Source organism: Serinus canaria, chromosome 8 (genome assembly GCF_022539315.1).
Source record: "Serinus canaria isolate serCan28SL12 chromosome 8, serCan2020, whole genome shotgun sequence".
NCBI classification, from domain to species: domain Eukaryota; kingdom Metazoa; phylum Chordata; class Aves; order Passeriformes; family Fringillidae; genus Serinus; species Serinus canaria.
The window spans coordinates 18,668,297-18,684,740 of NC_066322.1; the positions used below are offsets into that span (position 1 = coordinate 18,668,297).

The window sequence follows — 16,444 nt, forward strand, 5'->3', positions numbered from 1 at the left end:
ATGGCGGCGCGGGGGCCGCTGGGAGCGGCGATGGCGGCGCCGGAGCCGGGACGCTGCGCTCACTTCGTGCTGAGGAAGAAGCGCTTCTGCAAGATGATCCCGGCGCCCGGCAGGCGCTTCTGCGGGGAGCACGGGCACGAGGAGGTGCAGGGACCCTTCTCGGACCGGGAGGGCGGGCGGGCTTGGGGTGGCCCCGCTCTCGTGGCATCGCTGGCAGAGGCAGCTCCTGTGCCTTCCCTTAAGCCTCTGTGTGCCGGGCACTCGCTTCAGCCCGGCAGTAGCCCTCACCTTGCATTAGGGGTCTATTCTTTTAGGATCTAGTCAAGTATTAAGTTCTCGTCTTCGTTTCTCCGTTCCGGTTAACTCACCTATTCTAAATAGATGTTTTATGAAACTGATGTCCCTCAACAGCTTCTTTAAAACACAACACTGAATGCGTGCTCAAGTGTTTTCTAAAACTTTTCTAACTAGGAGCAAAATGACAGAAAAAGAATTCCGTGCCCTCTTGATCCAAAACAGTGAGTATATGTAAATGCTTTTCCCGTTCTTTGTCAGTATTCGCATGATACTTACTTTTCTCTCCATTTGGCTTTTAGCACTGTATATGAAGACCAACTACAAAAGCATTTAAAAAAATGTAACTCAAGAGAGAAGCCAAAGCCTGTAAGTGCAGTGTAATTTCAGCACTTCCTATCGGATTTAAGAGCCTTAAACATTACAGTTCTGCAGAGAATTTTCTGTGCTGACAGCAGCTGTGAGCTGCAGGGCAGCAGGATGGAAGGTCTATAAGTACTTGCTGAAATGCAACTCACATTCCAGTCCCCTCATATTCTCTGCCCCTTCTCACTGTAACTTGGTACACTTTTTCAGTTCTTGGTTACAAATAAAAATGTTGAATTCATTTTTCTCAGAAACGCCCGCAGGGAAGAGGCTCTCACAGTGCCATTCATTTCAGAGGCTGGGTGAGAGGTTGTCCTGGGAAAGCAGAACCTGCAGAGAAGCTCTGGGTTTCCCAGCCAGCTGCCCACTCCAGCCAGGCTGGCAGTAAGCCATGCAAAGCTTGGCTGACAGCTGCTGAGGGAAGCAACAGGGCACGTTTTAAACAGCTCTTTCAAGAAAGCAGAGGATGGGTTCTTTATTGCCTGCCTTGCTGCCTTACTAGAATTGCACCTTTAGTATTCCCTGGGAAAACTGAAAATGGTCTCTGGAATCTGTCTAGTAAGCCCTGACTGCTTAACTTGTATGAACACGTTCAATCTTGCAAAACTGTGTCAGAAGAGTCATTTCTGGCTGGGATTCAGGATCAGACTATAGGAAAGAAAATTACTTGGAAAATCTTACTTTGCAGTGGGTTTCTATGGCTGCATACCTTACCATAAGAACACTAAAAAATTTAGCTATTTGCTTCCTGGTAATTAACTGAATCAAATTTTTTTTCTTTTTTTCTTTTTTTTTTTTTTTTTTAAGGTCTACTTTGTTCAAGATATTAATGCTGGTTTAAAAGATGCAGCAGAAATACCAGAAAAACAGGTGAGTACATTATTTGGTTTTAGGTTCAGTCCTTACATTACATGTTGCAATTTATGACTACAAAGATTGAGAAAATTTCAAAGGTTTCATATTTATTGGTGTCACTTTTTTTCCCTAAAAAGGTTCCACTATCTTCTCTATCTATCGAAGAGCTCCAGAATTTAATTACTAGGTTGAAAAAAGCAACTAATGGTAAGCTTAATACTAAATATAAGATGTTTTAAATTGAATTGATTAAATATTTCATTGTTATTTTTGTTGCTAGATACCTGTAAAAATATGAGATAGCTGCCATAAAACGCATCTGAAATAATTATCAGGCAGACGTCCAATAGCTAAATTTTACTCCAGAAAGTAAACTAGATTAAAAGAATGATAAAACTCCAATCCTGTGTTCCCTTCCTTTTGTTTTTCTTTTTTTTTCTCACTCAGATGTCACTACAGATAACAATACAGCTCTGTTATATGACAGATTTACAGTCCCAGCAGACTGTTTTAGTACTACAAACTGAGTTCATGTCACAACTGTCATAATGTGTGTTACAAACTAGGAACCCTTGGAAACTCAAAAGCTATACCTAAAAGTTTTTCATTTGCCTTCAGGCCTGGAACTTCATCTTAAGGAACAAATACTGTCCCACCAGGCTTTACAAGAAGCCTTAAGTGACCCAAAGAATGGGGAATCTGCTTTCAAACACCTGAAACAACAGGTTTGGTCTGATTTACTAATAACTGTAGAGGAGTTTGGACATGGAATTGTGCTGCTGTAAATTTGAGTGACTGGGTGCATAATTCCAGTTGCTTCCCACAGAGGAAATGTGATATGGTAAAACAGAAGATATAGTCCCTTTCCTCTGTACACACATCATCTTTTCCCTTATCCCTTACTGAAAGCAAGGCTTAAAAAAGTCTTCTGCAGTTCGGTGAAGGAATAATTTTTCTATTAGGCATTACAAAACACAGGGTATATATTTTCTTGGTTCATAAATAATTTTTTGATGTTTGTAGGCTTCTATTTTAGGTAACATGGAAAAATTGCATTTACTTGGTCCAGGAAAGTGTTTTGTTGAGTTTGGAGCTGGGCGAGGAAAGCTGTCTCATTGGCTTGATATTGCTTTAGAGAACGTTGAGAGTGTTCAGTTTTTGCTTGTGGAAAGAGCAACCACAAGATTCAAGGTAAGAGGATATTGTTACATTAGTAAAGTATTATTTTTAAACCATTGCTATTGAAACTTAGTATTTTTTTTTAATCCTCAATACATTTAAATTTTACAAGTTATACATTCCATACTTCACGAATAGTAAATTTAGAAAAAAATCCTGATTTTTAATGTTGGAAATTCATAGATGTCAACTTGACAAGAAAAAAGTCTGACATTAATACCTGGAGCAAAATTATAGTTGTTAGTGGCCAGCCCTATGCAATCTCTTGTTCTTTTTAAACAGGTGGATGGAAAACACAAAAGGAGGGATTCCATATTTGAGAGGCTTCAAGTAGACATTCAGCACTTATGTTTAAGTAAGTTCCTTCTTGGCCTGTGTCATTCTGAAGTAGAGGCTTATTTTTAAATTTTGAATTGGGGTTCCAGTCAGTTTGTGTGTAACATGCTTAAATGTTGGTTCTGAAGATTATTCTCAGTGGTTGCTTGGACATGTTGATGCTGAATATACATGTTATGTATATTCACACATGCTTGTGTGTATATACGTATACACATAATATACGTATACACATATTTTAAATGGAGTTTTAAAGTTTTCTACTTTTTATAAACTCATAGGACATCATTATAGGTGAGAAAGTACCAAAACAAGTATGTTTTGAAGGTTTTTTAGCACTTGCAGAATTAAATAGGTTTTCATTGTTTGTTTTATGTGTAGAATTAAGCAGGTGATGCACCATCAATGCTACAGAATTTGCAGGAGCACCTGTCAGCAGGAGATGCATTAATGTCATATATACCTTTCGTAGGCAGTATAGAAAGGCTGAAATGGTTAAATGTGCTTTCCAGCCACTGCATCCTATTCTTTTAATTTGTCTTAACAAAATGTGCCAATCAATGTATTTTTAGTAGTGGCAAAAATTTATTTCTAAGTGTGCTGAAATTATATTATTCAAGAAAATCAGAGGTGCTGGGGTAGGTGTGGATTGGATGGGGTTTTGTTGGTTGTTTTTATTTTTTTCCCTCCAGATAAGGTACCTATTTTGGAGAAGAAAAAACTACCAGTGGTAGGAATTGGGAAGCATTTGTGTGGTGCTGCAACAGGTATGAATTACAGACGTGTGAACTGCAGAAAGTCAGGATATAAGCTTACACTCTGAATAGAGTGATCTTCCAACTTGTCCTTTTAAGCTGTTTTTGCCCTCTAAACCTTTTCTGGTGAACACAGTAATTATGTTCTAAATATCTCTTGACTCCAGTGGAATAGTAAAAGGATAATAGATGTAAGGATGCTTTAGGCAGAAGTGAAGCCCTTCTTGGCTTTAATAGATTAGAACAGAGAACAGTGTGTGGTGGCAGGGGTAATGTCTTTGAGAGTACTTTTTTAGCACAGTTGCCTCTTCTTTGAAACAATTTTCTTTCTAAAATTTTATTGGTGGTCTGAATATGTATTCCAAACACAAATAAGATTGTGTTTCTCTCCTGATAACTTTAACCTAATATAGTTTTTCTAATGTTATATGGCTACTATGTAGTGAAAGACGTCTCAAGTATGACACCTTTATAGGTAGCATGACAAAGATGACACAGTTAAGCATTTAAGAAGTAGATGTGCATATTTAACAGACTGTGTCCTAGATATCAAACCTTTAGAGCAAATACTCATGTGTTTTACAGGGAGGAGATTCTCCTACAATATGCCAATTTTTTAACCAAACTATTTTAAATTCACTTTTCCAGAACAAATATTTCAGAGGATAAGCTCTTAGAAGCTCCAGAGAAACCACATTTAGGGTTTTTATGTTTTCAAAGCATGTTTGTAATTTTTAGTTATTATTGAACTTGCTTTTTGACTTAGTTTGTGGTGTGTAATTTTATTTTTCTTTATGGAAAGCACACTCCTGACCATGATACAGCCTGTATAAATAATGACATGGTGTTTATGGATATTTTTTCTTGGGGGGGATATATTTGTTCATTCCCAGATCTTGCTTTGAGATGCTTGGTTGAAAGTTACACCACTTGCTGTGATGGAAAAGATGAAGAGCCTGCACCAAAACGCTGCAGGGCTGTTCAGACAGAGGTGGCTCCTCACAAATCTGCTGGCAATGAAAGCATCACAGAAGACCATAAGCCTGTAGCTGGAATTGTTATTGCTCTGTGTTGCCATCACAAGTGTGACTGGACACATTATGTAGGCAGAGAGTTCTTTAAATCAGTAGGACTTGGACCAGTAGAATTCCATTATTTTCAGAGAATGAGTAGTTGGGCCACTTGTGGCATGCAAGAAACCACAAGCAAAGCTTCTACAAGTGAAGACAGTGGAGATCAAACTAATGACACAGAAGAACATGAGCACACTCTCAGCAGGACAGCAAGTGGTTCTGATACTTTACAAGGGTATGTACATTTTTTTTTCCTAGCAAATGGACACCAGCAGAAAAACTATGTATAGTGGCACATTAAATTGTTTTGGGTCCTCAAAAGGACTAATTTTGCAGAAACATGTAATTACTAAACTTATAGACATATTTTACTTGAAAAATATTATTTTCATGGAGGGACATTTCAAAATATTTCAACAGTCATGCTTACCTGACCAAAATGAACTTACAATGATTTCAGTAGTTTTTCTAAGCTTAACTACTAATGTTAATTACCAAAGCTATTTTCTGACAGCTGTTGATTCCTTCCTTCCTTTATGTGCAAGCAGGATACTGAGTGTTGAGGAGCGGAAGGAGATCGGTTGCCTCTGCAAACGGCTGATTGATCACGGGCGGATTGAGTATTTACAACAGCGAGGATACAAGGCTGCACTGCAGTATTATACAGAGCCTGCTGTGTCCTTGGAGAATGTCCTGTTGACAGCTGTCCCAAGTCCTTCTGTGATACCAGAGCCAACTATATGACAGGAGATAGATTTGGAATTGGTAGGGGAAAAAAAACATACCCTATAAAACTTATCTCGGTTTTTATAAAAACTACTTAATTTCTTACAAATAAAAAAAAAAAAAAAACAACCTTTCTCATCTTTGCTGTACCCAAGAAAAGGTCTTATATTTTCCAGTTTCACTGGGAATTGCTAATATGCAAACCAGTTCTCATCAGTGGAAAAATAAAATCCCTAGGAATACTTGAAACCTGTTGTAGCCTCTTTGCTGTGAAGAAGTGTACTTGATCTTTTCTTCCATTCAGTTACATTCTTTATTCATTAGGATTCATGACAGGAGGAGAACCAGAAGTACAACTTTCCACATTTCCTGAAAGACAATAGGTTAAAATAAGTTGACATACTTTATTCTCACTTTGAAGTTCAGAACAGCTTTGTATTTCCTCTTAAAATATTTAAGTAGGCCTAAGTACTTTGATCAGCCTGTGCTGCTAGAGAATCTATTCAGAAAGAAAATTTATGTCTAAAGTGTCATCTTGGTATATTTTTGCTAATTTGATAACCCATTCATGAAATATTGATAAGAAAAAAGCTGGCTTAGTTTTCTAAAACAAGAGTATTGCATTCATTTAAGCCTTCACAAAACACAGAATGAAGATCAGAGAGATCATTTTATATCTGCAGTGAAGTGTCTGCTGCAAGTAACAGCTGCAAACTTAACATCTGTTCCAAAGTGGTTATTTGGGTCTCTTACTGCAACATTAAAGCTGTTACCCCAGAGACAATGAACAGCACATTTTAATCATGTTTTAGAAATGAGATGAAACTGGGGGTGTTTTGTTTAAGTGACTGTATTTTGTGTCAGGGAAAGCAAGTTGTGAGAAACATCTGTTTATCAGGTGTTGATAGTTCATTGCTAAAAGATGTATCTTGGGAACATACTAATTTCTCATCTTCCTCTGGAAGTACCATCTGGACAACATCCAAAAGTAGGAAAAGTTGAGCTTCATGAATCAAAGGATGCTAGAAGACCTTCACTATGTAACCTGATTAAATTGCAAATATGAAAGACAGTCATCAGGTCCTCTTTATCCATGGTGTAGGTAACTCAGGCACATTTATTACAGTGCTCCATGGTTCCAGTATGTTTCTGTCAGAATCTGTACTGTTTGTTGGAGACTTACTGTGCCAACTCCTGTTAAAAGTGCCCCTGTCCTCAGTAAAAGCCTGTTTACAGATTGTTGTTTTTTAAATGTTACTAATTTATTAAGAAGGTTATTCATGTTTCATTTTTATACATATCCTAGGTTTTATTAATCCAGTGTATCCCTCTCTTCCTCACTGTATGGTGGAGAGATCAGAATTAATAAAAAAGCCGTGCCATACCTGTTTTCTTGAGTGATTCCTGGATATACAAGTGCATGAAGTCAATGCCAAACATTTCCTGCTGCTCCTCCTCATCTGTGTTCTCACACGGAGGGAGTGTTACCTCTAGCTCCAGTGGGTTGTCTCTGAAGTTGACAAATCTAGGAATTCACCAGAAAAGGTTAATCTTGCAGTAAGTTTTGTCCAGAGAAAATAATTCTTTTGAAACCGAATTAAGATTTCTCAAACACTATTTTAAGAGAAAGGAAACTAAGTCCTTGTTATACTCAACTCGCCACTCTATAAGCAGTATTAAGTAAGCTAAGATGCTTTATAATAGTAACTGATTGTGGTGGGGAAAAAACATTGTGGTCCTCAGCATTTGTCTTCAGTTTCTGACCCCACTGTCAGATGTATTGAGCTTTCACAAACAGGTGAGTGAATGAGAACAGTGCAAGTGGCTCCTCCCAGCTTTGCAAGGCATGAGCCAGTCCTGTCTCTCTTTATTCTTGTTCCATCCTTGGGCCTATGTTTGTATATATTTAGTTAAGGAAGTTCTTCCAAAATAACTGAGAACAGGAATTGTCTTCCTGGTTTAGGCAGGGTTTTTGCAGGCCAGCATTCTTTCTCTAAAACAGCCAGCATCCAATAATTCAAATGAAAATGCTAACAATAGGAAAGTTTCTGTCACAGTATACTAAGGAGTAGTTTAAATTCTACCAATTAAGAATTTATATTATTTTTTATTTTTCATATCAAGTACATGACAGTTTCATCTATGTCCTTAAACCTAATAAATTTTGTTTAATTTTGAATGCTTGAATTCTCAGTGGCAAAGTTCTACTTTTTGTCATTTTAATGCCTGCCACATTTTTCAGCAAGCTCTTGCTTTTTAAGAGTAATATCAAAGGGCAATTATAGTGGGAGGGCTATGAAATGAGAAAATGTATTATAGTCTACTTTTCATGTGAGACTAACTATCAGAATTTACTTCTTTAACTAAGTACTTCACTACACAAAGCTTACTTCATCAGATCCTTAATTGTTGTGAATCTGTGTAATTATGCTGATTTTTTGCATCCATCTGTACAACTGTGGTAATGCCTTTTCCTCTCCCTTAGTATCACTCCATGATCTACAACTCAAGGAGGGCTTTAAAAAGTATTTTCTAATTATTTTCATTTATATCCCTGGTGCTTTTTCTTACCTCAGATTTGTCATGTCCTTCATACAAGCTGGAATATCTTTAAGCTTGTTGTTGCTAAGAACAAGAGTACTAAGATTTTTCATATTACCAATGGTTTCTGGCAAAGAGTTTATTTCATTCCTTTGGAGCCATAAAGTGTGGAGGTTTTCCATTCTGAAAAATGGTATTTGTGCAATAAATCAAGATTCATAGAATTAATCCTCTCAGTCATTACTATAAAACTAATTTTTTCAGCCACATAAAGGACTCATAATGCAACAAGTCTCAAAGGAAACCCCATATCCAAGATCATCACCTCTGTTAAGAAAAGTGATTTACAATAAATATTTAACCTTTTAGTTGATACTGAATTTATTGTTAATTGAATGCATTATCCCAGCTTATCCAAAACATCACATTAGGGCTGATAAAATCTTCACTTTGGAATGAGATTAACATAAAAATTATCTTTTGAAGTAGTGTTTAATAATTAGAATTTCAGTACAGTGGAATTGAGACTAAGATGAGCTTTGAGCTGTATTTACCTGTCAATTGCATCAGGAAGTTCCTGGAGTTTGTTTCCCCCCATATCTAACCATTCTAGATTTGGCATGTTGAGGAGAGCTGAAGGGATGGCAGTAAACTGATTCATGCACAAATCTATGTGTGACAGCTTCTTTAAATCACTGAGCTGAAAAGAAGGGGAGATTTAATGGAACTTGGTGTAGCTGCTGCAGCTGTACAGCAGTAATCTGGTAATGTTAAGAAACATAACAACACATCTTGGAGCCAGTAAACACAGAATGGTTTTGAGTTCCAGTAGCTGATAGTACCTGACAATAACATTTTGGCCTGGAAGGTAGACAGGTTGGGAACTGATAAGGCAGCAGAACTTTACCTCCCACCCAGTAGTGAGTGTCATAACTGCTGACTACAGTGCAGATATGCCCCAAGCCTCAAGGAAGAGAATATTAAAGACAGCACTGTCCTTAGAATTTCATACTCCATGCAACATTTTTCAGTAGTCAAATATTTAGATTTTTATGTATCAAATTACATGGACTGTATTTTAGAGTGAACCACGACACTTTCCATGCTGTGAAGTCTACTACCCTGGCAAGACACTCTAAAAATGTAACATAGTATCACAGCACCTAATCCTTTGGGTATTGATGCCTTCAGGTGCTTTTGCAATGTTCAAAAATCACACAACCTTTTTCAGATCTAGCTGTCTTGGTAAACATGCTTACAGCTGTCTCCTGGCATGTGGTATGAATTTGTACTCTAAACCATACAAGAGAACTTTTCTGTGCTAAGACATCAGATTCTTAGTGGGGTAAATCAGTGACAACATCCAGCCTAAACAAATTGATATGGAGTGTGTCACTGCCCTCTATGCACTGCCAAGTCATTTATCTGACCAAAATAAAAACTGGCTCCTTCAGCTACTCAGGTGTATGTATGTGCTTCTCATGGAGCTTCAGTTTCACCAGTCATGGAAAGGTTGTTCACATCAGTGTGGAGTACTGTGAAATCACAGCATCACAGCAAATCCAAAAACAGAAATGCAACACATAATGATAATTGGTTTTGGATAAATTCAAATTATGCATCAAACAAAACTAAACAGTCTGTCAAAACCTGAGGGGGAAGATCACAGATACTTCTGTTGACAGCCAGTTCCAGTCTTTCCAGACTGATGCAGTTACTTATTTCCTTAGGAACAGATTTTATTCTGTTGTAACTGAGAAGCAGCTCTTGGAGGCTGGTCAGCTGGCCTGCACAGAGCACAAATGAGAAATGTTAATCTTTATTCTATTTGAAGCACAATATCATTTGTTTTGCCTTACCCTTTTACTGTAATAAAAATGCTCTGTGTTCTCATGAAACAAAAGAAAAAAAAAACCACCCAACTGCAAATAGCAGCACCTCAGGACTCTTTAGTACAGGACTGCAATCTAGTGGAGTGCTTCAAGGAAAAACCCAAAACCAAAAAATTGTGACTAGGCTATTCCTGCCATGTACTCAGAGCATGAAGTCTGTTTTTCAGTATCACTTTGCCAGCTGCATTCTGCTGTCTAGTGCCTGCTGTGCAAACAGGTCCTTTTTTTGTCATGGGGAGCTTTCATAGTGATATGTCTCTTCCATCCAGCCCCATTTTTAGTTTATAGAGAATTTATGGTTTGGAGATCTCTATCTCACTGTCAGATTTAAATAATGTGTTTTCTTACTACACAATAGAATTATTAGACAAGCAAAGGGCGTAAAAATGGTACATTTGTGTGAGACCAATTTTCTTAGAAGAGCAGCTTAAAATAAAAGAAAGCACAGCTCACCAATTTCTTTAGGTACACTTTCAATTGAGTTCCGGGATAGATCCAGAACAACAAGGCTGTGAAATCTTCCAATAAACTGAGGAATTTTCTGCAAACTAGTTCTGTGAAGCTGCCATTCCTGGAGATGGATTAATTTCAATAAGCACGAAGGTAATGTCTGCAACATGAAATACAAACCAGAAGAAATTCAGCTTAGCATACAAGCTTGAGGCAGAAGTTTTATTTGAAACACTAACAGCCTGTCCTTTTTCTTAAACTATGCTGTAACATGTAGGTTACAAAATGAATCCTGATAACTGTTTTCTAAAATATGCTAGAAATAGCAAGCATAACATATGATTTTACTATCATACATATTAGGAAAAGGTTTACATTTTTATAAAGGTTTACATCAATAGATTAGGAAAGGGTTCTTCCCCCAGGGGGTGGTTGGGCACTGGAACAGGCTCTCCAGGGCAGTGGTCACAGCACCTGACAGAATTCAAGAAGTGTTTGGACAATGCTCTCGGGCACATGGTGTGACTCGTGGAGATGGTGCTGTGTGGGGCCAGGAGTTCAACTCAATGAACTGAGCATATTCCATGATTCCATGATCCTGAAGTGAACACCAGTGTGGGTTGTCATTCTGATCACAGATTGAACCTGTCCTCTTTTGGTTTCCAGGATTTACATACCTGAACTACTGTCATTGACAAGTTTCAGGCTTGTTTTAGTTTCTTTCTTTTTTTTTTTTTTTAAATCAATATAACTGAAGATGAAACTGCTCTAAATAGATTTTTGCACAGAAGGCTGGGTCTGGCTGTCGTGTTCTCACTGGCCTCAACACAAACTAATTCTCATTACTTTCTAGGAGCTGGTCAGTGCATTTCTGCATGCCTCAGAGCACTGATGGCCAGCATTAACAGCAGATTAGCTCTGCACATGAGAAACACCAGTAATAATTCTGCGAATCTACGGGCTCATTTCCACTCTTAGAAAGAGAAAATAAACAATAAGAAATATCTTCATGCACCCAAACACGGAGGGTTTTCATCTTGATACAGTTCAGTAGTTCTGGTGAGTGAATGTTAAATTAGCATTTACATAATGAAAAACATACTCTGCAGTGAAAATATTTTGTAATGCAGAAAATTGTTTGGAGCTTTGTTTTTGCAGAGTAATGCTTAATATTCAGGACTAAAGCCACCCAGTTTTCTTTTACACTCACAACGTGTCCTAATTCACTGTTAGCAAAGCACAGTCAACAGTTAATAGAACACAAATAGTAGCTCTGAGGGTGTAAAGTTGTAAATAGTAGTTTTCTAATACATCAGTCATTCAACACAAGCAGCATTCATTCCTATCAACCCTACCTTCCATTCTTCTTCCTCTATCCTTAAAATTGCTCTTCCACCTTCATTAATAACTTTTTCTTTAAGCTTTGCTAAAGCAGCTCTCTCCTCCCAGACAAGCAGTAGCCTATAAGGGGAAAAAGTGGTGCCACAATGAATACAGGCAATAATTACTATATCCTATCTATTTTCTGGAAAAAGACACAAACACCTTATTGTCAAATAATATTAATTTTATCTGGATGTTAATATACTATCAGTTGGAGAGAAGAAAAGCCTTTAATGTTTGACTGAGGTAATTTATAGGAATTCTATTTTACAGTTCTTTAAATTTGCATTCAGAAGGAGGACATAATTCACTTTCAACATGTTGCAGCAGGGCCACAGAATATAAAGTCATGTGGAATTAAGTTCTATAGCACATTTTGAAGCAGACTCCTAAAACGAAAGCCTTCCAGTCCACCACATATAAGTGAAAGAAAATAGGTCAATCAGCTTTTTTTAGCTTGATTTCCAAAGGGTACCTAAACAAGAGTTATGACAAGGTCTTTCTTTGTCTTTCTGCTTGTATTCTCCAGGACTAACTTTTGAATTTGTTGTTCCACTTCAAACACAACTGATAAATTAGGATTACCAAAAATAGTATCCTAAATCTCTTAAAATTTCATAAAATTTCTGGCCAGACAGAAGACCAAGCAAGCCTGTTAATACCTCAGTGGAGAAGAAAGCATAACAAATCTTCACTGGTTAGAATATTTAAAGAGCAGAGGATTTCAGTATCTGAGTTCAGGGAATTTAATCTATATACTAATATTTTTATCACAGACACTAGATAAATTCTAATCACTGGGAATCCTGCTGGAGTAAAAACTAAGGAATTAGAGTCTGCATGAATTTGAAGAAACCAATTACAGTCTTCTGAAATGTAACATATGGTCTAGCTTTTCACATACTTTAAGAGTTACAGTTTACCCACCTTCCTGCAGACCTCTGCCTGAATTCCTTTTCTCTCTGTAATTCTTCATTTATCTTGTGTATTCTCACTTCCCAGAGTGTCTTCACAGCAGAGAATGTTCCCAGGCAAACTGCAGTTTCAGCCATGATCCTTTACATGTTCAGATTTGCTTGCAGGAATCTGACTGAATTTCAGGCTCAATGCACGGCTTCAGGTATGGGTTACCAGATGGGGACAGTGACATGAAAACAAAAATACTGCAATAACCACTTCATTATGTTGTCAAATGAGTTAATATAAAGAACTGACAAGATTTTATCAACTGGGTTTTTTTCTGTATAAAAATAGAGATAATTGCACCTAGTTCAATTGTGGTTTAACCACAATTGCTTAGTAACCATTTTTGTGTTCAAACTGGCAGTCATTCTATTTTATGTTTACTATGTCTTTAGTTAACCTAATTATTTGTAAAGTCTGAAATTAAGTTCAAATGTGTAGACAAACAAAATGTAAAATGTCAGGATTGCTTCCTGTTGTAAAGACAGCAAGAAATCAAATTATAAAGCTTGAATACAAGCATCTGGTCTAATACACTAATATTTATGATTTTTATGTGTTCTCTGTTTGTCAAGGAAAAATGGCAGGATTTGACAAGTGACACAAATGGCAACCCCAGCATGGCAGTGCAGTCTAGCCTTTGGGTTCCTACAGAGGGATTGGATTTTTTCCTATAAAGAGAGGACTGTATACTTTTCCTTTCCCCCACATAAATGTGATCACATTTACTAGTTTGAAGGATTAGCTTCTCTTTCAGTGGTCATCAGAGTAACTACCCTTCCCAGTCCCCATCTCAACATGCAATAGAAATGCTATGTATGCATGAAGGTTTTTGCTCCAGTCAGTGGCTACAATTCAAATTGCCTGATTTTTTCAAGATTAAATTTCTACTGAGATCAAGTGATTAACTAATTTATCATTTCTTGTTGTTTAGAGACATTTTTTGAACTACAAGCCCTTTTAGGTAGAAAACTAGAAATCTTTTTATATAAATTGTGCAGAAAAGAGATATTTGCTAAGAGTTGTACTACCAAACGCAGTATCGTACTACACAGTCAAATCAATACCTATTTCTAGTAAAACTTACTCTGGGCAACTCTCTTTTGCATATCATTCAACAAATACTGCCTTGGAACCATGAAATATCAAAGGACCTAAGTATATGACTATTTTCAGGATGATTTCATTATATAACAGGATTCCATCAAAAAAGTCTTGTTCTTAGATTTTATTATTCATCAAGAAAATAAAAACCATAATAATCTTGCCATCACAGCCAACAATACAGAAGTGAATTCCCAAGCATGACTGTAAAACAACTGCAATTTCACTCCCAAGTAATCAGATCTCCTAACAACTTTACCTCCAAGCATCAGAAAGAGTTTAACAACAACTTACCTTAATTATTTGGTGTTTTCAAGGATTTTCTGTGACTCATTGCTTTCTGGACAAGAGCGGAGATAAATTATGAATCTTGTCTGCATTACCAAAGCCATTTAAAACTCTCACTCAGACTCCAATGCAATGTCAGTCTAGTTCTAATTTTAACCTATGCTGAGAATAGAAGGCATCACATGAGGCACTTTTACAACCCCCCCCCCCAAGCATTTACCACTGTTGAAGTCTTCCCCGTTTGCTGAGTGTGATTGGGCTCTCCTAAACTGGACTGCCATTAAAACTGTGAACCAAAAAGAACAAAGGAATATTGTTATGCTGCACAATAAGTTTGTTTTAAATCAAAAATGACAGTTAGAAATAAAAAAAGCCAGTATTGAATCGAAAATGACTGCTTTGTTTAGTAATGTTTCTCTGCAAGTTAACTGACCTTCAAAATACTATTAAACAGCAACACTGACTAAACAGATGAGAAACGGTGTTACACCACTACGTATTTTACTGATTACTTTTGCCAATGCTGAAGAATTCTCTTGCTGAAGAATTTTCTTGCAAATTTTCAAAGTCCAGACAGAAAAGTAATCTTTACCAGGATGTGAAGAGGGGTTATTACTCCCCCTTTTCTTGGTTCCAATAATGAAAAATATTTAGCATTCTATTTCTTCAAATAGCCGTTGGAGAAGATAAAAGGAGAACAAGTCTGTCAGAATCTTTTACTTCAATCAAATGGGAAGAGAGACAACAATCACTACAAGGTCACTATTTGAGGCAGAAGCCATAAAACTGGATAGTTCTAACCGATTGAGCTGGAATATAAAAAGTAAAGATGAAATTTTAGAAGTATCATTAATTTGGTTATAACTCTATCACACAAAACTTTATAACAAAAAACCCAACCCTCTCCAGTCCACAAACTAAATACTTGAATACCATAACCTACTTAAAAAGACACTAAGTACTTTAGCTTTCAATCTTCTTCTTGTGTAAGTAAAATTATCCTGTCTTAAGTATTTCAAAGTAATTTTATTGCTTTCTTTCATACACTTCTACTTCCTCAATTTATTTGCAGTGATCATCAGATTAAAAAATATCCTAAGCATTCAGACTAAGCCCTTACCACAACAGTATACTTCTAGGAAAGTAGACATTAGGCTGTGTTCTTCTGGTAGTCTTGAGCACAGTATATTCTTTAAGGTAAGACAAAAGAGCTTGAGTCTCCTGTACAGGATTGCCTGCATAAAATTCACAAATAAAAACAATATTTTGTGGCTTTACATTTTTTATTAGGAATAAATAAATCTGATAAAAATGAAATGGGTGATAAGCATGATATAACAGTCAAACTTTGCAAGAAATGACTTATATAAAAGACCCTTATACCACAATAGAAATATTAATAGCACCTTACATGGATGCGCCACACTCCATACATTACCAGCTTTTCTCTTATTCAGTCTCAGTATCATGGATAGCAGGGATTCTACCTCTGGTAGCCTGTCTCACATCTTCACAGCTAAATGCAATAGACAGCTTTGGTCTACAATTTTGAAGAATGCTCCTGGTTTTGATATATCTAAAAAAAGGAGAAAATGTCCATTTTGTGCATTACAAATTCATTTTTAAGGCGATGTAACTGTCTTTTCTCATGTCTGTGTGAAACTTATGTGTTTAGAAGGTATTTATATCCAACAGTTTTCTTCATATCACTCATTACATCAGCAGTGCAATCCTCATGATCTGTTTATTCTACCTTAAAGCCACATAAGTTTTCTGTTCTAAAGCCATTAACTTGAACCTATTCATGTCTGAGTTTAAGAAGTCCTTATCTCACAGTATTTTTTGATATCCATTCTTTGTTGAATCTGATTAATCTATCAGATTCTAGTATCTGAATATCAATAACAGAATGCAAGATCATGATCAGCTTACTGTCAGGCTTACCTAATGACAGAATAATAAAACAAGATCCTTCTTTTTTTATTTTGCTTCCTCTTTCTTTCCCATTTCGTTTTAACAGACAGATGTTTTCTATAAGAATCAAAAATAACTGGAAAGCATTAAGGGCTGAAATTACTTTCAGCCTTTAAAAATATAGGATATTCTAGAGAGTATTAAGGCCTTGATATTTACCAATCAGTGTTGTCAGTAAGCATTTGAATAAATATGGCCTCTTCATTTATAGTTTGATAAAGAGTACCTGTGCAAGTAACTGCCAGAAAAAGTGGAGCAAAAGACT

The 16,444-nt window shown here is 36.7% G+C and overlaps 2 protein-coding genes across 5 annotated transcripts; one reads left to right on the forward strand and one right to left on the reverse strand.

Moving 5' to 3' along the window:
• TRMT13 (tRNA methyltransferase 13 homolog) lies at positions 1–6,968 on the forward strand. Of its 2 annotated transcripts, XM_050977703.1 has the most exons (10): positions 2–144; positions 412–518; positions 1,468–1,530; positions 1,653–1,722; positions 2,134–2,240; positions 2,539–2,706; positions 2,977–3,049; positions 3,723–3,797; positions 4,679–5,093; positions 5,407–6,968. In XM_050977703.1, the coding sequence occupies exons 6-10, from the start codon at positions 2,557–2,559 to the stop codon at positions 5,600–5,602; spliced, it is 909 nt and encodes a 302-aa protein (XP_050833660.1). In that variant the 5' UTR covers positions 2–144; positions 412–518; positions 1,468–1,530; positions 1,653–1,722; positions 2,134–2,240; positions 2,539–2,556; the 3' UTR covers positions 5,603–6,968. The 2 variants fall into 2 exon arrangements, with proteins under 2 accessions (XP_009086749.3, XP_050833660.1); XM_009088501.4 differs by lacking the exons at positions 4,679–5,093; positions 5,407–6,968 and adding an exon at positions 597–663 and having other exon boundaries at positions 1–144; positions 472–518; positions 3,723–4,671.
• Positions 5,692–16,351, reverse strand: LRRC39 (leucine rich repeat containing 39). Of its 3 annotated transcripts, XM_050977702.1 has the most exons (10): positions 14,426–16,351; positions 14,212–14,257; positions 12,778–12,964; positions 11,823–11,928; positions 10,471–10,627; positions 9,776–9,912; positions 8,680–8,825; positions 8,156–8,308; positions 6,970–7,109; positions 5,692–5,953 (listed from the first exon to the last, which is right to left on the reverse strand). In XM_050977702.1, the coding sequence occupies exons 3-10, from the start codon at positions 12,900–12,902 to the stop codon at positions 5,898–5,900; spliced, it is 1,020 nt and encodes a 339-aa protein (XP_050833659.1). In that variant the 5' UTR covers positions 12,903–12,964; positions 14,212–14,257; positions 14,426–16,351; the 3' UTR covers positions 5,692–5,897. The 3 variants fall into 3 exon arrangements, with proteins under 3 accessions (XP_050833659.1, XP_009086750.1, XP_050833658.1); XM_009088502.4 differs by having other exon boundaries at positions 14,212–16,351; XM_050977701.1 differs by having other exon boundaries at positions 12,778–16,351.
• Between the last annotated feature and the right edge of the window lie 93 nt (positions 16,352–16,444).